Below are 24,042 nucleotides of genomic sequence, written 5' to 3' on the forward strand. Positions count from 1 at the left end.
GATTGTGAAAACTGATAAACATTTTCTACTATAGTGATTTTTGATTAGTATAATAATTGTATCAAGATTGCTCAACAGAAAATAACAGAATCCTACATCACTTAAAAAAAGCAAAAGCAGAAGAAGAAACACAGAATTTCTTTACCCTATGGAAACCTTATTCCACTTTGTATTGTTTTTCTCTCAATCAGCCTTTTAGGGAACTTTTTGCTAGCTATCTCCTACCACATCTCTCTGTCAAAAATGAAAATTTGTATTTTATACCTTTTTAACTCAAGACAGTCAGTCTTATAAAACAGTATACTGGTTTTCCTTCTTAACGGCTAAATTTTATTTTTCATAAAAATCTGAACCTCTGAAATTTTCTCATCTTACCTCAGAAGTATTGTAACTTGACAAATTATCTAAGAAATATAGTAAGATTCATTACACAATCTCAAAGTTAGCTGGTTAATTGCAACATACCACAGTTAAAGAAGACAGTCAATTAGAGGTAATCAAAAACTTAGACCATAAAATCCACAATGAATTAGTCAAGTTTCACATGGCTTAGTGGTTTAGATTTCACTTAAATTATGAATTTTTTCCTACATAAAATGATACTCCTTCCACATACTTGTTTCTTGAAATCTGCAACCATGTGAAGCTGACATAAAAGTATCAATTTCACAGAAATCGAGGAAAAAAGAAAAACTGTCAAATGTTGCACAGCTGACACAACTATTTAATTTCTGTTTTTCTATATCTAAATGGACAATATTTGTTATTTGCATAAGGAAGGACTGAATATAGGAAATATAGGATGTGTGAATAATCACCTTTATAATTTCAAATATGTGGTCATTTTACATAATTTTACATATTTACATTAGAAAAGAACATTAAAATAAATGTTATCATGCTAAATTTTCCTTGGATGAACCCTGCTTCATTAATCCTAAATATTTTCAGAAATTGTTTCTAAACAAAAAAAATCACAATATGTTTTATAAGGCAAATTGCTACAGAGTTAATAAACCAACCATTCTAAAGAGCAGATCTGATTTTTAATTTATAACTTGTAAAACTGTAAATGCCTTTTAGCACACTAAATATGCTGCCCCTATGCTATCATTATCACCTTTTTTTATGTATATGAGCTCACTGATCTGTTTATCCATAACAACTTTGTTAGTCTCTGCTTAACAACCATAATTAATAAGGAAGTCAGCAAATAGGTGGTTTAGGGAAAACTGGTGATGCGTTTGAGACGCAGACAAATCACCAAGATGGCGAAGTCCTATAGTCACGGGGACAGTAACTTGGAAATTCAATGACACATTTATTGACTCCATACTAATATATCCCAAGTAGTGTTCTGGATTCTATACAGAAACGAAAGTGAAGGCACACTTTGGATAGAACCTTGCAGAATGAATAAATTTTAAGAGGAGGCAAAACCATAGATGAGACAGCTGTGGAAATGAGAGAAAGACAGTCAAAATTGTGTAGTGTTCCTTGAAAGCCCTAGTAGCAGAAATCAATGGTGCCAAATTCTGTAAGAGCCAAAGATACATGGGAATTTAGATAAGGCCAGAGGCCAAGAAAGAAAAGTGATCATACATTTAACCACTTTGTAATGCATTAAGAAATGCTTTTTCCAAGCAAATACTTATCAATATAGTATATAAAACACAGTGTTTTAAACACACACTAAAAAAAAAAGCTTTTAAATATTATTATATTTAAATAATATAAATATATTGACTTGTTCATTAAATAATGAGCTTGCTTATTAAAGCAGTCAAAGAAAATTTCCTCCTTCCCAAGCACAAAAATGCAAAGAGTCATTGTAAATGAGCAAACTACAGCAATCAACTATGTCTAGTATTTTCCTGACATTATCAACCACATAATGAGATAGGACTTGTGGTTTACATAGTCCAAATCAGCTATCATTTCTCTACTATCCAGATTTAAACATAAATTAGCAACACACTCACTATGACAGGCTCTACTCATCATCATTTGCATCCAATCAGTTAATGACTGGCAGCTGTCTGTACAACCCATTACTGAAGGCAGCAGCTTTCATGTATAATGCTTCATGAGGCTTAAAATCATATTCTGCTGAAGTAATAGTACACTGAAGTACTCCAAAATTTGCAAAGGCTTTCAAAGGAGAAAAAAAAAAAAAACTAACTCAATGAAATAACTGTAATCTCAAACACAATTACATAAGACTGGCTTTAAAGCATTTCTAATCTTTGGCTAGGCTCAAATAACATCACAGACTAAGAAAAAACTATCTTAAAGAAGATGACTACCAGTCTCATAATTGCTAAGGAAGTCACTGGAGCCAGAATATTTATTAGCATGTTATAAATAGAAATAAATCAGGAACCTGGATTTTAAAAGTTTTGCCTTGTATCAAAATGGAAGCATATGTCACAGAAGGGACTCAAGGAGTCCAAAACTAACTCCACTCCCAATTCTATCCCTCTTATTATGAAACATGCCTTAGTATGGAATGCTGCTGCTGCTGCTAAGTCACTTCAATCGTGTCTGACTCTGTGTGACCCCATAGACAGAACCCCACCAGGCTCCCCCGTCCCTGGGATTCTCCAGGCAAGAACACTGGAGTGGGCTGCCATTTCCTTCTCCAATGCATGAAAGGGAAAAGTGAAAGTGAAGTCCCTCGGTTGTGTCCGACCCTCAGCGACCCCATGGACTGCAGCCAACCAGGCTCCTCCGTCCATGGGATTTTCCAGGCAGGAGTACTGGAGTGGGATGCCATTGCCTTCTCCGTTAGTATGGAATAGGAACGGTTAATTTTAAATTTACACTAGATTTGCTTCTATGACTTCAACCCTTTTCTTGTTATTATAAACATACATAATGGGCCTGCCTCAGGGAGAGAACCTGAGTCAACCACCTGTGAAGGACATTTTCAAGGACTGAATAGTCTTTTTACTTTGTTTCCTCACCTTCCCTCCATCTCTGAACTATGAGAGAACCTGGAAACCAGGCCCTGACAAGATGATTATTTTGTGGTGCTAGCCTGCCATCTTCTAGGTCAGCTGGCTCCCCGATTACAATCCCTTTCTTGCCTCAACGCCTCTTCTCTCGGATTTACTGGCCTGCCGTGTGGTGAGCAGAGCGAGCTTGGACTTGGTAACAAGGATGTGGTTCATCGACAACATACTTTACACTTTCACTGCCTATAATAAATATATACCTTATCTCTAAATAAGTTCTAAAGTTTTTTAAGGAGGGGGATTACGACTAACATTTATTCATCAGTGTATTCACTCAAAAAAACCCTCTCTCTTCCAGGCACTGTCCTAGTAGCTACATACATAGCATTAAAAAAAAAAAAAAAAAAAAAAAACCCACAAAACTCCTTGTCTTCTTGTGTCATGCATTATACTGTACACTGAACAACACATTGAAACAATAAACACAGAAATAAGGAAAATATAGTCTGTCAAATGGTCCTAAATGTCATGGGAAAAACAAAGTATTTTGGAAAGAGGACAGGGAACACTGGACAAAGCAGAAGCAGAAGGGTAGCTGCAATTTTACAAAGAGCAGACAGTTTGACAGTAAGCACCTTACTGATAACGCAACGTTGCACCAAAGACCTAAAGGATTTGAGGGAGACTATCTTAAAAAACACATTCTAAGAAAAAGCAGTAGCAAGTGCCAAAGGTCTGAGGCCAGGGTTTCCCAGGCATAGAGAAGGCACAACATATGGGCCAGGAGGGCTGGAGTGAAGCAAGCAAAGGCAAGGCTGGGGGCCTGCAGTGTCCGGTCTCGGCCTGTGTGCTTTTGAGTTTGAGAGAAATGGGTGCCAGTGGAGCACGGGGAGCAGTGAACACCACAGTCCAGGTTATGTTTCAAAAGAATCATCAGGGCTGCTGATGAAAGGTCGATGCTAAGGATGGAAAAATGGAAGCAGGGGTTCGACTCAGACGAATAAAAAGCTTGGACCTCCTCACTCCCATTCTTACAACAAGAATGTGCTAAACAAATGGCAAACTCAAGGAAGATCCAGTTGCAAAGAGATGAGACTACCCGGAGGAGAAACGGACAGGAATAAGTAACTGGCCATAACCTGCTGAAGGCTGGTTAACCTTCAGTAACCTGCTGCAGGCTGAATGTGGTGGAGCTTAAGTGAGAGTAAGAAATTTCTGGAGCCCCTAATCTTAGAGGCATCCAGCATCTAACTCTTTTGTGGGTTTTAGTTCAGGGCCCAGGGACTCCCAGGTTCTTGCACTGAAAAGCCAAGAAACAGGCCTTCCTGGCTCTGCAGAGGAGGAGAAAAAGAACTTTTATGAAATGATCCTACTTCATAACAAAGGTCTCCCCTCCAGGGAATCAGCTTTACCATAGCTGTTTCCCAGGGCTGTGGGGGACAGGCACTCCTCTCCCTCCCATCCCCTCTGGCTTTCCTGTCCCAACAAGAAGGAGAGAGAAGGAAAGTTAAGAAACCCTCATAAAGGTGACAGCCCAGAGACACTAAGATTTAATCACCAAAAAAGAGGACACATTCCTTCTCCTACATTTAACCAACACACCAGCAGGGCTCCAATATAAAAATGGTTAATTTACAGGAGAAAGAGATGCAAAATACAGACTCCAAGTTTGGGCTAAAGCCCAATGACTATAGAAGAAAAAAGGAAACCAGGTATATACAATGCCTCCATCTACAGCAAACATTCAACTCAAGCCCAACTCAGGGTCAGATTAACGTTAAAACTCACACTAAGCCTTTTTTACCTAAATTCCTATTATTAATACCTGATAACATGACATCTGACTCTCACAAAAGCATGCTAAAAGGCAAGGAAATGGAAGCAGGGAGATTTCGCTATAGCCTTTTAGTAATAGTCTGATAAAAGATGGTGGTGACTTGGGGCATGATGGTAGCAGTGGAAATGGTAATACATGGTCAGGTTCTGGATGTGTTTTTGAAGACAGAACAGAAGGGATTTGCTGATGAAATGGATGTAGGGTAGGAAATAAAAAGAGCAGATATAGACGACTCCTAACGTCGGGCAAAGCTTTTGAGAAAATGCAGTTGCTATCAACTGAGATGGTAAAGCACTTGGCTGGAGTACAGGTTGGCAAAGGGGTTGTTCAGGAATTCAGTTTTTGATGTCTCAGAGGATTTATACTACTGGTCAGCTGTATACTCATTTAACTAATAATATTTGGAGTACCTAAATACGATCACACTTCTTAAGTAGTAGGAGACACGAAAATATATCAGACATGCTTAATAACTGTTTACTGAGTGAACAGATGGATGAAGAAATGACCAATCATTTTAACCATGTCACCAAAATAATTTCAACAAAGTCAGAATCATAACTGTCAACAGTATAGTAGCTAATGCTGGACAATATTTGGGAATTCTTTCACCTACCCTGGGACAGAGACGGCTACTTATAGCAGCATCTCAGGATCAGCCCTATGCTTCCTCAAGAGCAATCCAGTGTGGCAGGGCGCTCGGATTCCCAGAATAAAGATGATCTCTCCCAGCCTTTCCTGTAGTGAGGCGTGGCCCAGAGTCTGGCAGCGAGCACGGGATGGCCATTCCTGTGATATGCTCTTAAAGAGAATGGGCACACCCGCCATTTGTGCCTTCTGCCCCCCTTCCTGTTAGCTGAAGTGCTGAAGTGACACTGAGCCATCTTGGACCACTTGGACAGGGTGACCCCACTGAGATGGCAAGGGAACAAAAGCAAAGGCGCGCGGATCCAGAAGACCCACGGCGCCATCTTATCAGCTCTGGACTACACAGGCTTAGACTGTTATGAAACAATAACCATTCTATCTTCTTTCAGCCACTGCTGTCTTGCCTCTTTGTTACAGTAGCTTAACCTGAAACTTAACCAATACATTTAATAAATCCTTCAAACAACCCTGTGATGAAATGTGCCGGGGTTTTCTTTTAATTCCTTACAGTGTATATCTCTTTTAAACAGCAGGAAAATAAACTGGCAACCTAGCCATGTTTTATATATTCTCATGTACCAGTGAAGAAAAACTAGCTGAAAAGCATTCTATAAAGAACAGATTGCAAAAATTTTTACAGCAAGATTCAGGTGCAGACATTCAATAAATTGTTCAGTGCTCACTATGTAAAAAGCCACAAGGTAAAGAGTTTTCCATGAGAAGTGAAGAATTCTATGCTATGTATCAGCTCAATTTTAATGTTTCTGCTCCTATTAAAGTCTCTGCAATCTATTAAACATTTTAAGTACCAACAATTAGTCCCTTGTCTTAAAGAAATGAGTAGTTGTTCAAGAACTCTAAATTGGTAATCAGATAGGAATGCCAGAGTTGTTTGTGGGACATCTAGATATTTGGATAAATTATCCTGATATGTATCAGCAGGCCATTCCATTCATTAGGAACAGTCTCACACATTCAGTATTTGAATACTGGTACAGAAATGTGCTGGAAAAAGTAGAAAAAGCCTAGTTCAAACACTATGCAAGCTGCCATAATTTAAAGGATAAACACACACAAAAAATAGCTTATGAAGAACAAGACTCTGGCACTATTTACTATGCTATATTTTTGTACTTAAAATGTACACTTATTTTCATTCAACTGCTCTCTAGGTTCTGTCATCATTTCCTTGTCTAAACCAGATAAATCACTGAATTAACAGCTTTTGACTATTCACTTACACTTTAAAGGCTACTTTCTACTCTAGCAATAGATTTTGAGATTTGCTAAATAATTTTCTAAATCAAAAGCAATCATGAAAATTATGCTCAGCCTTCTCATTGTACAGTAAAAAGTATACTTCCTTAAGTGACTTAAGGACTTACTTCCAAATGAGAATGTGCAAACCGCTTGGCAACATCCAGATAATTTAGCCTCTGCAAAACTAAGGATGACTCAACGCTTGCACACGCACACACTGACACCTCCAGACACGATGCGAAGATTCAGAGGTAGCCTTATCTCCAAATCTTTCAAAGATGTCAGTGTAAGCCTTGTGGTATTTCCTTAGGCGATGCTTGGAAAACAGAAGAGCTAAACTGTATTTAAGTGAGATAATCTGACTTTTACTACATGATGAAAAGAGATGATGTCCATATCATTATTTTAAAATGTGGAAATCAAGCATTTTTCTAAATTCTGACGACAGTCAATATTTTTACACAATAGGAGCTCTAACTCCTCTGGACAAGTATAGTCAGGAACTTAGGAAAACACTTCCCTATTCCAAATATGGAACAACGGTAGTCTCTAAAATGGTCACATTGATCATCTCTCAAAGAAAAAAAAAAAAAAAGAAAATGTTCAAGTAAGTATTACAAGAACCTCTTCTTTCTTCACACTGTTAAAAAGCAAGAAGGAAAGATATAAAAAGGCAGAAAGGGTAAACCATCCAGGTAAAAGCATAAAATAAAATATTACCTTTAGCTGGGTTTACTTTTATCCCTGACCTATACAGCATTTCCTCATTCTGCCAGTCTCCGTTCCTGATTGCCGTCTTGAGTCCATAGAAAACAATTAATGCAGCTGTAGCATAAAAAATCAAGCTCTTGAGAAACCTCTTTTGGACTTTGACATAAAGGGCTCTGGCACCCACTGTAATGAGGAGGCAAAAGCCCATACTAGGAATATACAATACTCGCTCTGCAATTACAAAGCCGACATAGAAAAACAGGTTCGTGGCAGGAACAAAGGGTATTATTAATAAAGATAAAGACAGAACAACTATGTTCTCCGTAGAAGGAAGCTGTGTTCTCTGCGATGCATTGTTTCTAATGCCATTTTCTACTTTGGATGCAAAGCTGGGTTTAATCTCTGAGTTCCCGTACTCCACCTCTGAATGGCAGCTATGTCCATTTGCATTCTGCTTGCCATTTGTTACAAATTTCCCGTTGCATTCTCTTTCTATGCTTGGGCTCTTCAAACCAAAGTAGGCAAGGAGGAGGAGTCCAGTATAGAAGGCCACAGTGTGTAAGTTTCTCCAATCAGAAATTGTTTTGAGCAGAGGCACGGCGTCCATGGACCAATCAAAACTGAGGGTATCTGGGCATAGCAACAGCCAAAGGTTCTTGGTTGGCAAGTAGAAGAAGGTGAGCGTGCGAGCCAGGAGGCTGTCCGAATCAGCAGCTGGGTTGTCAGAGTTGGAAAAGCTTGGTGGTTTGTTTCCCATCCAGTATAAACGGGCACCCAAAAGGGAAGTTCCCCAGAAAGTTAACAAACTAATGCTGAGAAAAAGAGACAAGTTCTTCCTCTGAAACCAAAAGAGAGGGGGGAAAAAATTAAGATCATCATCAATATGACACAGGAACAGATCATTTAAAAATGAAAAGTATCTTTAAATGGACAACTAAAAACAGAGTATTAGGTTTCAAATACATGACTTTGTTTCTATCTCCTTTAAACATGCTTATGGCTCCTGTAAGCTTTAAAAAATTGACTATAGAATCCAATTCTGTATACAGTTTTTCACGAGTATCTTTTCCTCTTGTTTCTTGCTAAATATCAGTAACCAGAGCGTCAATTTCTTGACCTCTATAAAATGGGTTGAAAATATTTCCCTCCCCAAACTGGTATTAGGTCAAAATGAGACCACAATATACTCAGCACTGTATATGGAATATAGTAGACATCTAATAAATGTCTTCTTTCATTTTATAGTTTAGATTCTGGGGAAAACAAAGAGCAGGCATGCCAAAAAACATGAAGTTGACAGGATTCTGCATGGCTCAAAGGAAAAAGAGAATTTAGGTACAGGTATACCCTGATTTTCAAATGTTCACTTAATGCCACTTTGCTTTTACAAAAGACCTAAATTAGTACCTACTCTCATTAGCAACAACAACACAAATGCAAAGAGGATTTTCACTTTTAAAAAAAAAGGTGAAAAGTGAAAAGAGGTTCTGCATTTGTTTTTGCAGGGAGCCATCTAGAGAGGCAGTGCATACCCCAAACAGTGAGAGTGGAATCACCAAGCGTTTTCCCCAGGAACTACACTCAGCATCAAGCTGCCACGGCTTTAAACTGTTTGCACTTCATCTCCATTTATTTTGTACATCTGCTACCAAGATGTTTCCTAAGGTAATATAGCACAGAGTTGGACACGACTGAAGCAACTTAGCAGCAGCAGCAGCAGCATTTCAGCTTACAAAAGTTTTCACAGGAACAAATACTTTCATATAACAAGGGGAACTGTGGTATGTCTATGCCAGTCCCTGTTTAACTATCTTGATCTCTTCGCAGAATTTATAAACTGGGCTCTCAGTGACATCAGTGATAATAAACATCTAATAAGACTCCTCATGAATCCTAAATTTCCATGTCAATGGTAACTTTTTAAAAGTAAAATGGCTTTAATAAAAAGACAGAACTGAGGGAGGGAGGCCAAAGGGCATCACTGTTAATAAGAAATTTCTGGCAAACTCTTTCAACCAAAATAAGAATTTAGTGACCTCAATTTAAGTTCCGAAGAGGCAGTGGGAAAGGGAGAAGAGCCGACACCATTTCCCAACTTTAATGATTCACTGCTAATGTGATCTCTCACTGAGATCACACAGAATGAGCACACACACTCTGGCACTATATAAAACTGTCTTCCTCAAAGACATTCGGAAAGGTGCCTGGAACCATACAAAGAATATGCCAAATATTTTGCTTAAAAAACCTATAAAAGGTAACAAAAGCAAAAATAAACAAGTGGGACCACATCAAATTAAAAAGCTTCTGTACAGCAAAGGAAACCATCAAACAAAATAAAAAGTCAAACCACTAAAAATTTGAGATAATATTCGCAAGTCATGTATCCGGTAAGGGGTTAATATACAAAATATATAAAGAACTCACATAACTTAAGAGAAAAAAACAACAATCTTTTAAAAATGGGCAGAAGATCTGAATAGACATCTTTCCAGGGAAGATATACAGATGACCAAAAGGTATAGGAGAAGGTGCTCAATGTCACTTATCCTCAGGGAAATGCAAATCAAAATCACAATGAGGTATCACTTCACAACTGTGAGAATGACTTATCAACAAGACAAGAAACAGCAAGTATTGGTGACAAAGTGAAGAAAAAGGAACACTTCTGCACTTCTGATGGGAATCCCAAGTGGCGCAGCCACTACAGAAAACAGTGCAGAGGCCTCTCAAAACATTAAAAATAGAACTACCATACGATGCAGTAATTCCACTTCTGGACATCTGTCCAAAGAAAATGAAATCTCTACCTAGAAAAGATGCCTACACACCCATAATCACTATTTACTGCAACATTATTTACAACAGCCAAGACAGAGAAACAACTTAAGTGTCCATCAACAAGTGACTAGATAAAGCAAATGTGCTATATATGTACAACGGAGTATTACTCAACTATTAAACTATAAGTTCTGTCAACAGCAACCAGAGACCCTGCAGGCATTATGCTAAGTGAAATAAGTCACACAGAGAAGAACAGATACTGTATGACCTCACTAGTAGGCGGAATATTAAAAAAAAAAAACAAAAAACCTGAACTTGTAGATAAAAACAGATTGGGATTGCCAGATGCAGGGGTTGGGAGGACAGCCAAAATGGGTGAAGGGATAAAGATAGTCAAAAGGTAAAAAAAAAAAAAAAAAAAAAAAATGTCCAGCTACAAGATAAATAAGTTCTGGAAATGTAATATATAGCATGGGGATGGTAGTTAAAAACATTGTATTGCATATTTGAAAGTTGCTAAGAGAATACATCTTAAATGTTGTTATCACAAGAAAAAAACAGAAATTTGTGTGTTTGTGGTGATGGATGTTAGCTAAATTTACTGTGGTATTCATTTTGCAATATATACATATATCAGATCATCATGTAGTATACTTAAAACTAATTCAGTGTTAAATGTCAATTACATTCCTCCCCAAAAAAGAAAAAATCCTAGTCCACAAAGCAATGTATTTTGAGCATGTACAAGTTCAAATGAAAATAGTGTCTTATCATATGATGCAACCATCACTGAACTCTCCTCCTCTGACTATCATTCACCCCAGCTCTACTTGCTAGAAGCCACAGAACTCATCTGGGACATCTGCTCCATCTCTACTCTGAACCTATGTCAGCAAGGATCATGATATTACCAATTGTTATTAAATACTAATGACATCATCTTAACTTTTCTTCATCTTCATAGTCATTTACCCAACTGCCTACTGGGCAGTCATAAATACGTTAGGTACCTCAAACTCAAACTCCCCAAAATAGAAATTTTTCATTAATGTCAGATCATTCCCTGGTGGCTCAGTCAGTAAAGAATCTGTCTACAATGCAGGAGACTCAGGTTCAATCCCTGGGTGGGGAAGCTCCCATGGAGAAAAAAATGGCAACCCACTCCAGTATTCTAGTCTGGGAAATCCCATGGGTAGAGGAGTCTGGTGGACTACAGTCTGCTGCTGCTACTGCTAAGTCACTTCAGTCGTGTCCGACTCTGTGCGACCCCATAGACGGCAGCCCACCAGGCCCCGCCGTCCCTGGGATTCTCCAGGCAAGAACACTGGAGTGGGTTGCCATTTCCTCCTCCAATGCATGAAAGTGAAAAGTGAAAGTGAAGTCACTCAGTCGTGTCCGACTCTTAGCGACCCCATGGACTGCAGCCTACCAGGCTCCTCCATCCATGGGATTTTCCAGACAAGAGTACTGGAGTGGGGTGCCATTGCCTTCTCCAGTCTACAGTGTTGCAAAGAGTCAGACATGACTGAGTGACTAACATACACACACATTAGTGCTAAATTCACAGAATTAACTGCCTAAAATTAACTGTTTAACAAGTTTTAAAACAGTTGTGGCAGATTCCTGCTCAAAATTAATTCATGTAATGCTAAATACAATTTTGAATGATGGAGGAGAAATGTGTTCATTAGCCACCAATCTTTCCATTTCAGGTCTGTCCTAGCAAAAGCCGATGTTTGAAGACACACTTTTATCTAAGGATAACTTCTACAAACCATTCCTTTGCTCCTCTAAAATTCCATCCAGTAAAAGTTCTAAAATTTCTTGATTTTAAGGGAGAAAACTCACAAAACCATAAAAGTTGTAATAATTTGTTAGATCAATCACATAATTGAGTATTCTTAGATTACACAAAGGAGAATACATATTATTTGGCAAAGACAAATGAGGCAAGGTACCAATTTATCATAAAGAAGACAGATCTGGGAAAACAATCCAACTTTGAATTTGTACCAAAAGTCCATTTTGTAACTGAGTATTAACCAAGTCCTCTGAGTATAACTAGGGCCATTCTACTACAGTATCTTCTGGTGGGGGTAAGCAGAGAAGATGAAGGGGAGGAAGAAGGCATTACAAAAACAGCTATAGTCAGGCAAGAAAAGTAAGGGAGTAAGAGAATTACATGGGGAGAGAAATGTAAGTACCCAGGTTTCTTTGCTGGTTATGAAACTCCAGAATAAGTTGGTCTTCAGTTCAGTTCAGTCCTCATTCATGTCCTACTCTTTTTGAGCCCATGGACCGCAGCACGCCACATTTCCCTGTCCATCACCAACTCCCGGAGCTTGCTCAAACTCGTGTCCATTGAGTCAGCGATGCCTCTAACCATCTCATCCTTCATCGTCCCCTTCTCCTCCTGTCTTTAATATTTCCCAGCATCAGGGTCTTTTCAAATGAGTCAGACCTTCGCATCACATGACCAAAGTAATGGAGCTTCAACTTCAGCATAAATTAGTCTTAATGATTACATAATTATGATTATATAATCATAAGTTAGCTTTAATGATTATATAATTTTGATTCTTATAGAAATGCCATAAGGCAAAACTATCTTATTAATTTTTTAAAAAAGTATCATTATGCTAAATTTTAATAAAGTATTATAAACATTACGAATTAAGATATGATTAAATGATTCTAATCTTAATTATGATGGAAGAAAATATCAATACACTCAACTACAAAATAAAGATGTGAGTAATGAAGACAATTCAATGATAAATATTATATAAGAAGGCTGCATGCATGCTCAGTCTCATCCGACTCTTTGCAACCCCATGTACTGTAGCCCGCCAAGCTTCTCTGTCCATGGGACTATCCCTGCAAGAATACTGGAGAGGGTTGCCATTTTCTTCTCCATGGGACCTTCCCTATCCAGGGATCGAACTCGCATCTCCTGTGTCTCCTACATTGGCAAGCAGATTCTTTACCTCTGAACTACCTGGGAACCTCTAAGGCTAAGTGCTGAGAAAATGAGAAAAATGAAAAAGCCTGAAAAATAAAATGTGCATTAACATATTTTACATTTTAAAACATTTTCGTGTACAGTCTCTAATCTAAACAACTGACATAATAACCAGGATCAAGAGACCCAAAGGTTCTGAAGTGAGACATTCCATATGTTCATTCTCCCATAATTGCAAAATCTACGTGGGCTAAATAAATGACACTATGGAAGGAAAACTGAGCTAATACGTTAAAGAGAATTAAGGCTACAATTTTAAAAGTAGAAGAATTTCTAAAGCCTTGAGGTAGGTTCATACTTTAAAAAGTGGTAGCCAAAGATTGAAATTGTGACTTCAAGTCTCTTTAATGCCTTCTCATAGAATTTTGTTTAAATTATTATCTATAAGAATGGGACTCTGATAAAAACCAAGTCTCTCTTCTAACCTCAGATTCACTAATCCTGTGGAGATGGAAAGCTTCTATTTCTTGATTTTGGTGGCTAAACTCTGATTTATGGATTAAGTTAAATTAACAGTTTTGATTGAGCTACAACTAGGAGCCAAGTGACCATGTGATTAGCCTCAGCACCTCTGCACTGTTTTGTTCTCCAAGTGGAGCAGCAAAATGATTCAACACAGGTGTTCCCAAGATAAGGCATGAGAATTCTGATGAGCTGCCACCTTAGACTTGAAAGTCAAAACTGGTAAACCACCACATACAGAAGATGAGATTCTAAATTCTGGGAAATTTGAGAGCACTGTAAAATGATTGCAATTTAACAAAAAAAGTCTAATCGGTTCATTCAAGACAAAGGCTTCTTTACGTGGCAGACACTCTTCTTTTAGTGCTGGATATACACCTGCAAGAAGTGAGAACCCATGTATTCTTGGAGCCTCACATATTCTACTTTGTCTAGAAAAATAATTTGGGAGGAAAAGGATCATAGTGACTTCAATGATAGTTTTCAAACCTAAAGGATGATCAATATCAACTGTGAGCTTTTAAAATACTGATGCTCTAGTATAAAATCTCCACAGGAGATTATAACATAGGCAAGGTTGAGAATCATTGAATATTTGCTCAAGTCTAATACTTATTATTACCACTGAAAATACTGTTGGACTCTAGCTTTCATTTCACAAAGTCTAAGGCATATTTTCCTCACATGCTAAATGAAGGAACCATAATTAAATGTAAATAATGCTTCCTTTCAGGCTCTGGGACAAATTGAATTCCTAGTGTAATAAATGAGTGCCATGAAGGTCAGGCTACAAAGAAATTGAGATCTTTGGAATAAGTAGAATTCGGGGTTGAAATATTCAAGTCTTGTTGCAACATACAGAAGACAAAGAGTTTGTTCTCAGAAAAAAAAAAAAAGTCTTCTAAACATGTACCACAAAAAAGCAAATAATCCAATAGTAAATACAGGTATGAAACTACAGACATGAAATTCAGAGAAAAGAGAACAGTAAATATGTGAAAAGATGCTCAATCCCAATAATCAGTGAAAGCTGAAGTGGAAAGAACATACTTCAAATAAACTTAAGCAAAAAAAAAAAAAAAAAAGAACTGGATATAAAAGTCCCTGAAATTGTGCTGAAATGAGAACTACCACACACTGGGGAAAAAACATAAATTGTGCAAACTGGGTGGGAAATTTGGACGTGTTTAGGGAAATTAATAATTTGTATCCCCTATCATTTGGTCATCTGAATTTAGTTACATACTCTTTAATAAAACCTCTTAGATCTGAATACAATGTCATCTAATGAAGCATTGTTAATAAATGCAAAAATAAGGAAAGAACTAAAAACTTCATTATATCTATATGAAAATAAATTATGGTAATGATATGATCTAATCTATAATGTAATTAAAGGGAAAAGCATATATATAATCTCTATATATAGTATACAGCTACACATATTTATATAAATATATATCAACATGAAAAATACTGTATAGCAATTAAGGCAAACAAATCATTTTATACTAACATAGCTAGTGAAAAATCATTGTGTAAAATATGCATATTATAAAATCATATTAGCCATTCAGGAAATAATACTGTTTTTTCACAAATGCATACATACGTTTATAAAGGTTTTTTGTTGGTTTGTTTATTTTTTCCAAGTCTAGAAACAATTAAACCAAACATAAGATGATGAAATATCTGGGACAGGATACGGCAGGGAGATGGACTGATGGGTAAGAAAAAAAGGTAGCTTAAATTTCTGCATAGTTGCTATTTATTCATAGCCCCTCAAAATTTATTACAAAAAACAAAAGGTCCAAAGATCTGTTATGCCTAAACTTATATTTCTTGAGTTTAAAAGAGAATTTTTCTGCTTTGAAATATACAAATAATGTTAACAAATCTAAATTCTGGTTACAGGCACTTAAGTATGTGATGTGTTAGTACTATAATTTTCTATATTTAATAATTATGGTAGCTATTTTAGTTTCCTTAATTAAAAGATCTTTTCCATGTCCCTATTTAATCTATCTATAATTATTTTGTAATCTTTACCCTAATTTTCCTAGAAAATCTCTTAATTTCACAATACACCCTAGCTGGCATACAAAATTATGATACTGTTATGCTACTCTTTTATATCTGGGGTAAAATAACTGACACATCTTTGAATTCCCAGAAGTTAATATACACTCTGACATTTGTAGGTATTCAAATAAATTATTCTTAAACTAACTCTGACCCTCAAACCAAAAGTCTATTTAGACCTATCATCTCACACATTTTGAATCTTGTTATGCTAAATCCTCATTCCTAATCCCTTATGAAGGGCTATAAATTAAACAATACTGCACAACTCCAAGGCTATTTAAAAATAGCTTGGTTATCATCATATACAGAAAGTTGGCCTTGTCACCTTTATATCATACCACTTTTTGCCTGTCTCAATCCCTCTCCATGAAGAGTACACAAAAAAGCAATGACATATGTTCTGGAGGAACACTGTTCTGACTACAATTTCATTCCAAAAGTGGAATTAAGAATGGGAAAATGACTAGATCCCTAAGAAAATTATCAGCAAACATATTTTATGTCAATTATTGAATGGAAAGGGTTCCTTCATGGTTTAATTCACCATCTACTTACAGAATGATATAAATCTGCTTCATGAAAGCCTAATTTCTCTACAAATTCAAATATGTTCTTTTTTTTAAATTCTCCTTTAACATAAAAACAGAAACCAGATCTAATCTCCATTTCATTGTAAAGAATTATGTGTTTCTAATCACAAAATTTTAGAGATTTTTCTGGAACTGTCAAATAGGAAATCACAGAATGGAAATCAGGTAAGAATATAAAATTCATAGCTGACAATTTATCTCTCATCTTTGGATACTAATGGAATAAAAGGATGTAGCTAGAGCTTAACCAAATAATGAGAAATTTATCATAAAATATCAAAGTCTTTTCCACATATCACCTGAAGTATGAAGGCAAAGCTGATGAGAAGACCCTGCCACATAAATTAATGGTGATGTCTTTATAGAAGCCATACAGTGATTTTTCCCCCCTCTATGGGAGTCTTTGACTAATGAAATAATATAAGAGAAAAGCAAAAATCAATTACAACAGCTCTCCTCTATATTGTTCACAGAAAACTACCATTCATGATGGCACTCCAATACTGCCTTCTGCTCTCACGTTTTGTGAGACAAAAAGGAAACTGAAAAGAATTGTTTCAGACTCAATGAAAGAAAAATGTAAACATTCCGCCTTAGAGTATTAAAACCATCATGAGACTCACTTTTTGGCAAACTAATGAAAATAAATTACTTAAGCGTAAGGCTCATTTAATTCCAAATTAAGCCCTTGGCAATGATACTAGCATGGTAATAATAAAGTAGATAAAAATCAGTATCTGAAAGTTATAAGAATAACTGAGAGAAAGGACTATACAGACATAACAAAAGTTGAGCATCCTCTATTTTGAATCCATCATTCATCACTGAAGTCATAAGCTTTTGTTATATCAACAATACAGGATTTCTCCTCACTGTTCTCCTTTCTGAAATAGTTCTCACTGGAGACTCACCCCAAAACATTAATATAAAAACAGATTTTTCTGAATACATGACAAGAAGGAATGTTTGGCTAAAAGTATAATTGGAATTTTTTCTCTAGAACATATTCTGAGATTAATCAGTTTTGCCATAATCAAGTTGTCAGGGTAGTTCTATTTCCCTTCAAACAAAAAACTGTTTTCCTTATTAATAATTACCCTATATACAACATCAGAAACTTTTTTCTACACCAACTAACAGACAAGATAAAACAATTTTAATATTTGATATTTCAAAATTATAAAGAGGTTCAATGGGTAGGTTCATCCAGTCTTTGTGAGGAAAGAATTTAAAAACTGAGAGCATTAAAAAAATGTTAGTACATTAAAAAACAAACAAACATATGTTAGCAAGATACTTAACACTTTATATTATAAGGAATTTTTTCATTTATTCAAGCTGACTCTATAGTATACCATAATACTTTCTGTTAAGCTTGGCCATGTATTAGAAAGTATTCCTTATATCCAGGCAAATATTGAGAAGCTTCATAAAATCAGATAAAGATTAAAATTCACTGATGAAAATGTACAGACTTTTTAGACAAGATTATAACGTATCGAACAAGATTTTTATGAAGGGAAGAGTTTGGCCATATAAAAATCCAAAGAGTTTCAAAGCATATTCATGTATGTGATACACTGAATAACACATGATATTTATCCAAAGTTTAAAATCAAATATATTTGGATTAATTTGGTAATAAAAAGCAACCAAAACCAACAGGATTTTTTAAATTTCAATCACAACTATTAGCTTATTTGAAATTTTCTTTTCATGTGATATGTCTTCATGTGATACTAGCTAACATTGGAGAAAATGGAGATTAAAAGTTATTTTTAAATGTGATGTAAAGAGAAAAAAATCTAAGATGACCATCTATTGTTCTTTCATTTAAGTATAGTTGAAAACTCCTTAATTTTACTTAAAATTTTGTTTTAGTTATTCCTTAAAAGGTGTTAGCTAGTGTTCACATCTTGATTTCAAATACCATTTTCCAATAAGCAGAACCAAGGTTCTCTGAAGCAGTGTACTGATTTTAGGCCTGGGCCAGGAAATATAGAAGAAGGTGAGCCTGGAGAATCTTCTAGTGCTAGAAACCAAGAAAGTGCTCAACAAACATACACACACACACACACACACACACACACACACACACACACACCAGGATACAGCAAAGGGTCAAAGGCACACAGGAGCATGCTTAAAGAGCTCCCCTGGCCAAAGTCAGACAATCTGAGCAATAAAAGAAGAAAAGTAGTATTAGGTTATAATCTAAAGTATAAAATATCCATGAGTCTATACTGACAAATGATATAATAAAATGATATGAGAAAATGGGAACAAGAGGGAATATAACTGTACAAGAGAAACTTGAAAAACACTGCTAAGTCACTTCAGTCGTGTCCGACTCTGTGCGACCCCATAGACGGCAGCCCACCAGGCTCCCCTGTCCCTGGGATTCTCCAGGCAAGAACACTGGAGTGGGTTGCCATTTCCTTCTCCAGTGCATGAAAGTGAAAAGTGAAAGTGAAGTCCCTCAGTCGTGTCCGACTCTTAGCGACCCTATGGCCTGCAGCCTACCAGGCTCCTCCACTCATGGGATTTTCCAGGCAAGAGTGCTGGAGTGGGGTGTCATACACTATCTCAGCCAAATGATCAAGGTCAACCTGAACAGTAATAAATCACGTTGATAGAATATACCCTTCATTTCCGATATTCTGTGATGAAAATGTCACTTTATCTGTGTGCTTCCTTTCAAAACCAGTCTAATCATGTGAACAACATCAAGCCAATTCCAATGGAGAACATTTTACCAACTACCTGACTAGGAATCCTTAAAATTGTTGTTTCTCAAAAGTAAATTTTTGCAAAACTGTCAAAACCAAGAGGAGCTGATGAAGACATGACAAATAAATGTAATGAGCTATCTTAAATGGCATCCTGAAACAGAAAAAAGAGGGCATAAAGAAAAAATGAAGGAAATCTGAATAAACTATGAACTTTATAGCATGTATCAGCATTGGTTAATTAACTGTAACACATATACTATACTAGTGTAAGCTGTCAATAACAGGCAAAACTATATTTGACTATATGAGAACTCTGTTCTACTCAATTTTTCTGTAAACATAAAACTGTCCTAAAAAATAAAGTCTATTCTAAAGAATGGTTGTTACTAGAGTAAGAGTTGCTAGAAACCAAATGAAATTAAATAGATGGCCTCTGATGGGTCAATATCTAGGAGCCAAGAAATATTAACTGAAAAATTCACATCAACATAAATGTCTGTTAACATTTTACATGTCTTCAAAATTAAAAGGACAGTATAAAAGAATGAAGCAAATGACCACTGAATTCAGGTTAAATATTCACAGCTGATTATATGGACTGTATGAGAGATGATATACTGATTTCAAATCCTGTTTTGTGTTTTGTCTGGCATTCCACAGCTTTTGTTTTACTAGAAACCTCCAAAAGAGAAGCAAATATCCTGGGAAGGACGCTTCTAAACCCATGGCTAGGGTGTTTTGGTTGGCATGGTGACCCATTCTTCCTCATTAAGCTAACATGGGGAAATTAAGCAGTTAGAAATTCCTTGTGCGCCCACAGCGAGCTACTTCCAGAGCTAACTATTAGAAACTGAAGTACCCGAAGAGTTCAATTACTGAAAGTGCACGGGTGTGCCACAGGCCCCAAACCATTACACTAAAAGCTACCCCCTTAATGCCAGCCTTCAGAGTAATCTTGTTTAGCTTAAAATAAGAGGTTTAACGCTTCCCACCAGGCAGTGCGCTATGGTCAAATCAGGTTAGCCATGAAACAATCCAGCCTTTATGAAGAAAATATGTGAAGAAAATAGCCTCGTGACCTAAGAAACAGAAAATGCTTTAAACCAAAGAAGACACCTCTCTGACTATCGAAACACTTTGGGTTCTTACTAAACTACTTTCCCTATATTTTAAGATGACACACAACAGGGGGGAGAAATCAAAAAGAAAATAAAAGTGCTCAAAATTAACAGAACTGGGAAAAGGAACTCTTTCTATCGATCTCTCAAGTGGGCAACTGTGCTGCAAATGCATTTCCTGTGCCAATGGATTAAAGGGCAACATTCTTTTAACTCGGTGTGGCTTTAGTGCCACAAACCAGCCATTATGAGATGCGTTCCAGTCTCATTAATGAGGTAAGCATGTAAGCCAGCATTTTGGAAACATAAAGAGACAAATTATAATGAGACTTCACTCAGTGGGGAGGCCACGATACAGCAGTCTTCTCTCAAAGAGAATAGACAGCTCTTTAATGCATGTGGGAGTTTTCCTACAAAGATACAAAAGACACCAATAAGAAAATAAAGATTTTATATGTATATAAACAAAACACACACATACCTTTATAGGTAGGTTTTCATTAATAAGCATAATTTTAATGCTTAATGTCTTGGCATGGAAATGTGTTCCCATTCTATAATTACACTTATCTTCTGCTAGATACGAAGAGTAAATTCAATGTGTAAATGAACAAGTGCTCATTTACTTATTCTCAAGGTTAAAAATGTAGCCCTTTATCTATACAATCCTCAGGTGGACTTTGTCTATATTCTCAAAATGTTCACTGATACAAAATAATATTCATTTTTTGATTGGGAAACAGGTAGAGTAATTAGAGTCTTTGAAAGAAAATTTTCACCTGGGAAAACATCCATCAATTTTTCAAATTTTCTCAATATGTGGTGATTACAACCATTCAGAAATTCCCAGACAACACTCTGGCACAAACATAGACATAATAATTATTAGTCATTCGGAAGAGAATTAAAGAGAACTGGAATCTTCAATAAGTAGAACACTACTTATTGTGTTCTACTTCAATAAGTAGAACACAATAAGTAGAACACTCTGGGCTTACTAAGCAAGAACGGGCGTCATCATCTCTCCTTCCCTTACCTCTGTCTAAAGACAAACGGAATAAGCAAACACCCATGCCAGATTTTCAAGTGATCAGAATAGGAAGCAAAGTTATGGTTACTAGACTCCATTATAGAACAAAACAACTCTACTTTCAGATCTTTTTTGGGTGGACAATTTGGTTTCTTCCATTGACTACAGAAAGAGATGTGAGGAGCAGCAAAGTAGTGATGTCAGCAGTAACCTAAGGCTAGCTGTTCAAAAATACCTTAAACCAAAAACTAAGTCCAAGAATGAGTGACGTGAGCAAAAACAAAAACTATACCTTGAGTTCTCAAAATCACTGCAGATGGTGACTGCAGCCATGAAATTAAAAGACACTTACTCCTTGGAAGGAAAGTTATGACCAACCTAGACAGCATATTAAAAAGCAGAGACATTACTTTGCCAACAAAGGTCCGTCTAGTCAAGGCTATGGTTTTTCCAGTGGTCATGTATGGATGTGAGAGTTGAACTATAAAGAAAGCTGAACGCTGAACAATCGATGCTTTTGAACTGTGGTGTTGGAGAAGACTCTTGAAAGTCCCCTGGACTGCAAGGAGCTCCAACCAGTCAATCCTAAAGGAGATCAGTCCTGGGTGTTCAGTGGAAGGACTGATGCTGAAGCTGAAACTCCAATACTTTGGCCACCTGATGCGAAGAGCTGACTCATTGAAAAGGACCCTGATGCTGGGAAAGCTTGAGGGCAGGAGGAGAAGGGGATGACAGAGGATGAGATGGTTGGATGGCATCACCAATTCAATGGACATGGACTCCGGGAGTTGGTGATGGACAGGGAGGCCTGGTGTGCTGCGCTTCATGGGGTTGCAATGAGTCAGACACGACTGAGCGACTGAACTGGAGAGTCATCTCTCATATCTATGCATGTTATTACTCTAAAAAAGAATTTTTTATGGAAATAGTAAACCTAGATGGCAATACTTATTATAAATAAAGAGGATGGCTTTTCTAAGAGCACCAATATTTGTACCATCAAATAAGCATTTTTAAATGCATGCCTTTATTAGCTGAAATTAATCATCAAAAGGGCTACCCTTGAATTATACTTACTTTATGAATAATAAACTAGTTGCATGTTTCATATTATGCAGACACAGAAATGATTGATATAGATGCCAAGTGGCCATGAGCCAGATGTTTGGGAACAGATGAAAATACAAGCAACTTTTTTAGTTCAAGTTCTGTTCTGATGGCCTCTTCAAGTATGTCTTCTTGCCAGAAGCAACTTGGCAAAATGCAATTTTGGGAGCCTTTTGGTAGCAGCTACCAATCTAAACAGATGAAATCTTTGTGTAAATGCTATTCATCTAATTTATTTTTTTCCCTCCTTTAATGTGAGATTTGATATTAAATTTTAATCATACACTGATTTTTAAAGATTATATATGTGAAATGAGGTGCTTCAGAAAGTTCATAGCCAACTTCTCGAGATTTGGAGACAGAAAGGAATTTGACAACTGTGAAACCTCTGTAACCACTGCAGTATTTGTCTTCTACTTGAAGAAGACTTTAAGTCAAAGTGAAGTTGCTCTGTCGTGTCCGACTCGTTGCGATCCGTGGACTGTAGCCCACCAAGCTCCTCCATCCATGGGATTCTCCAGGCAAGAATACTGGAGTGGGTTGCCATTTCCTTCTCCAGGGAATAAGACTTTAATACAACCCAAAAGTTTGATTTGACTTTAAGTTAGTTTGAAAAAAAATTCTGCATTTATTAAATACCTATTTTGAGGACCATTAAAACTCTCCCCATTAATCTTTCCTTTTTAGCATGTCCAGCTTTTGTAGCTATCATTGAAGAATGATATTGCTAACCATTTCAAACTGGGTTAAAATCTAGAATTTTTTAAGATGTAGATCTTTGATTTTAGTAATATCAATTTTAATAACTCCTAGATTTAAGTAAGAATTACTGAAAAAATCTCTCATGAGTCTTCAAAACATATTTTGGATAATTCTTTCAGCCCAACACAATTCCAATTAGCACTAATCAATGCCATGCCCTAATTATTTAAAATTAAATAAACTGAAGTTACATGTGCAAACATTTTGCAATTCACCCTGCATCCACTTCTCTTTTCAAGTTAACTCATAAGATAAGACAACTTGTTTTAATAGATTATTATCACTGGATTACATCCAAAAAAACATTTGTCTTATGGGAATTCTGTCTGCTTTAATAGTTGTGGTTTAGTGGATGCTCCTGGGCTAAACTGTCAATCATTTTGATTGGCTCCTGGCCCCGAGACTCCTACTGGGAGTCAAGCAAGAAGTTTTTTCCAGGTGTGTGACTGGCACTCAGTAAGTCTAGATGTAGCGAAGGGGAAGGAAGTGATTGGTTAAAATATCTGACTGGAATGCTCTGGCTTGTTATTCCATATTTAACATGCCCTTGTTTAAATGCACTAGTCCCTGTTCCCTCATAAGGTGATGTGTTAGGCACCTTCAACACAGCAATAGACACCAGCAATGCTTAGAAGTGTAGAAAACTCATACAAGCATTGCCATAGGCAAGTCAAACATTAACAAAACCCAAAGATGAAAAATCATAACCCTGTGCTATAAATTTTGATAGCTAGAAAATAATAAAAATTACAGGATACACTTGAGTCTTTATTTAGCCTCTGTGACTCAAATATTCCCTTTTAAGGAGTACCAGGAAATTCCATTCTTGAATAGGTTCCGTAAGAACTCCTAAATATCCCAGCACTTTTACAGTGAGGATCAAATGTCTCAAAAAATCATTTCTGTTCTACTCTAGGCCATATCTCAAATCGACCCA

At 36.6% G+C, this 24,042-nt stretch overlaps 1 protein-coding gene across 4 annotated transcripts in view; it reads right to left on the bottom strand.

Moving 5' to 3' along the window:
• The window catches only part of TMTC2 (transmembrane O-mannosyltransferase targeting cadherins 2), a 417,736-nt gene that overhangs the window by 199,646 nt on the left and 194,048 nt on the right, over positions 1-24,042 (bottom strand). For all 4 annotated transcript variants that reach the window (XM_025284384.2, XM_006054570.3, XM_044941876.1 and 1 more), the window contains one exon: positions 7,423-8,251. In XM_025284384.2, the coding sequence (XP_025140169.1) occupies positions 7,423-8,251 (829 nt within the window). The remainder of the gene's footprint in view (positions 1-7,422; positions 8,252-24,042) is intronic.

This window comes from Bubalus bubalis, chromosome 4, assembly GCF_019923935.1.
Source record: "Bubalus bubalis isolate 160015118507 breed Murrah chromosome 4, NDDB_SH_1, whole genome shotgun sequence".
Classification (NCBI taxonomy): Eukaryota; Metazoa; Chordata; class Mammalia; order Artiodactyla; family Bovidae; genus Bubalus; species Bubalus bubalis.